This window comes from Nerophis lumbriciformis, linkage group LG04 (genome assembly GCF_033978685.3).
Source record: "Nerophis lumbriciformis linkage group LG04, RoL_Nlum_v2.1, whole genome shotgun sequence".
Taxonomy (NCBI): domain Eukaryota; kingdom Metazoa; phylum Chordata; class Actinopteri; order Syngnathiformes; family Syngnathidae; genus Nerophis; species Nerophis lumbriciformis.
Window position 1 is genome coordinate 35,161,258 of NC_084551.2, and position 2,754 is coordinate 35,164,011.

The window sequence follows — 2,754 nt, forward strand, 5'->3', positions numbered from 1 at the left end:
CGTGTTGCTGGCCTCAAATTCTAAAGTTAATGATTATTTGCAAAAAAAAAAAATGTTTATCAGTTTGAACATCAAATATGTTGTCTTTGTAGCATATTCAACTGAATTTGGGTTGAAAATGATTTGCAAATCATTGTATTCCGTTTATATTTACTTATAACACAATTTCCCAACTCATATGGAAACGGGGTTTGTATAAGACATATATATATATGCCTCACTCTTTTACAGAGTTAATGTTTGCATATTATTCATTAGGTATAACCTACTCGGAGTGGTGAATAACAACTTAGAAATAAGTGTTTTGAATTAAGAGCTCCATCACAAAAGTAAGTTGAGGCACCACTGTGGTGACAAATAGTTGTGTTATCTATGTATGTTGTTGTGTTTGAAGTGAGAAGGGAGAGAATTGGTGTGAAGGGAGCTGAGTTTGAGGAGAGTAATGCAAAGGGAGGAGGAGGAGGAGAAAAAGGAGGAGGCTTCGCACATGTGACAGCCATTGGACGTTCGCACCCGTCGAGCAGAGGATAGAATCTCTCCATCTGGAGCTGCGCGCTTTAAAAACCAGCCAAACATCGCCAGCGCGGTTCTGCCCACGCACCATGCGAGCTGGAGAGAGCCGCCCCGGGCCATGCTGAACAAGTGTCCGACCCTCCTGCTGGCTCTCACCGCGGTGGCCGGACTTGTCCAGCGATGCCAGGGCTGGAGCGACGAGGACCTGCTCCTGCCGCCCGCCAACTCCTCCAACAGCTTTCTGTCCAACCTGGAGGTGGACGTGCGCCTGTCCAAGAGGTCCGCGGAAGGGAGCGAAGCCTCGCCGGACGCGTCGCCGCTGCAGACTGTGTCCCAGTGCAACGTCAGCGTCCAGAGACTGCTGCCCGCCTCGCTGGTGGCCCGCTGGGACAGCAGCTTCGGCTTCCAGTGCGACGTGCTCATCTACACCACCAACAACCACGGGCGGGCTTTTTTCTCCGCCTCCTTCAACCGCGCCATCTCTCCGGTGGTCATCGAGCACCTGGGGACCACCGGGGGTCAGCAGGAGTTGAGGCTGTGCGTGGGCTGCGGGCTGTCCGGCTACAGGAGGCTGGGCCCCGCCAGGCAGAGGGGCCAGCAGAGCGGGGACCAGGTCAATTTCTGCTGCGTGGATTTCAGCCTCGACGAGCTGAAGGGTGACAAAAGTTGGAGGCTGAACAGAAAACCCATCGAGTCGACACTTGTGGCTTGTTTCATGACTTTGGTCATCATCGTGTGGAGTGTTGCTGCTCTCATATGGCCGGTTCCTATCATTGCAGGCTTCCTGCCTAATGGGATGGAGCAGAGAAGACCCAGGTGACTGACCTGACCTTTACAGCCTAATAATAATTGTAGCCATTATACTCTAATTGCCAACGTTCATGGAAGACTGTTTATTGACTCTCCGAGCTCCTCAGAGGACCAAGGTATGAATGTATGACCACGTGAAAGGAACTTTATGCTGGGATCAATGTGTTTTTGTACAGACCTTTTATAGCCTAGAACAGTTCTTCCCAACCGCCACACCAACCGGGGAAAAAAAGGTCACACGCTAACATAGGAGTGTCCTACTTTAATGTATATTCTGTCATTTAGTTTGTATTTTTCTTTAAGAACACAATTCCAAAAACGACACCCTATAGGGGTGTCAAAAGTGAGGCCCGAGGGCTATTTGCGCCCCGTAGTTGGTCGGCAGCATATTGGTGGAGCAAAATCAAAGATAAAAACACCATTAAAAATGTGAGCACAAACAGTTTTTCCCAACCGACACACCAACCGGGGGGAAAAAAAGGTCACCCTATAACATAGGAGTGGCCAACTTTAATGTATATTCTATCATTTAGTTTGTATTTTTCTTTAAGAACACAATCCCAAAAACGACACCCTATAGGGGTGTCCAAAGTGAGGCCCGAGGGCTATTTGCGCCTCGTAGATGGTCGGCGGCATATTGGCGCAGCAAAATCTAAGAAAAAAACGCCATTAAAAATGTGAGCAGAAACAGTTTTTCCCAACCGACACACCAACCGGGGGGAAAAATGGTCACACGCTAACATAGGAGTGTCCAACTTTAGTGTATAGTCTATCATTTAGTTTGTATTTTTCTTTGAGAACAGAATCCCAAAAACGACACCCTAGGTCAGGGGTGTCCAAAGTGAGGCCCGAGGGCTATTTGCGCCCCGTAGTTGGTCGGCGGCATATTGGTGGAGCAAAATCAAAGAAAAAAACACCATCAAAAATGTGAGCAGAAACAGTTCTTCCCAACCGACATACCAACCAGGGAAAAAAAGGTCACACGCTAACATAGGAGTGTCCAACTTTAATGTATATTCTATCATTTAGTTTGTATTTTTCTTTAAGAACACAATCCCAAAAACGACACCCTATAGGAGTGTCCAAAGTGAGGCCCGAGGGCTATTTGCGCCCCGTAGTTGGTCGGCGGCTTATTGGTGGAGCAAAATCAAAGAAAAAAACACCATTAAAAATGTGAGCAGAAACAGTTCTTCCCAACCGACACACCAACCGGGGAAAAAAAAGGTTACACGCTAACATAGGAGTGTCCAACTTTAATGTATATTCTGTCATTTAGTTTGTATTTTTCTTTAAGAACACAATCCCAAAAACGACACCTTAGGTCAGGGGTGTCCAAAGTGAGGCCCGAGGGCTATTTGCGCCCCGTAGTTGGTCGGCAGCATATTGGTGGAGCAAAATCAAAGAAAAAAACACCATTAAAAATGTGAGCAG

General features: G+C 47.3%; 1 protein-coding gene across 1 annotated transcript; it reads left to right on the plus strand.

Moving 5' to 3' along the window:
• Nucleotides 1-526: 526 nt before the first annotated feature.
• LOC133600516 (transmembrane protein 158) lies at nt 527-2,440 on the plus strand. The gene has a single exon (XM_061953524.1). It carries the CDS (start codon nt 632-634, stop codon nt 1,331-1,333), a length of 702 nt encoding a protein of 233 aa, XP_061809508.1. The 5' UTR covers nt 527-631; the 3' UTR covers nt 1,334-2,440.
• The last annotated feature ends 314 nt before the right edge of the window (nt 2,441-2,754 follow it).

Excerpts from the sequence above, each read along its gene's own strand:
- LOC133600516 (XM_061953524.1), top strand. The coding sequence starts at position 632 with ATGCTGAACAAGTGTCCGACCCTCCTGCTGGCTCTCACCGCGGTGGCC.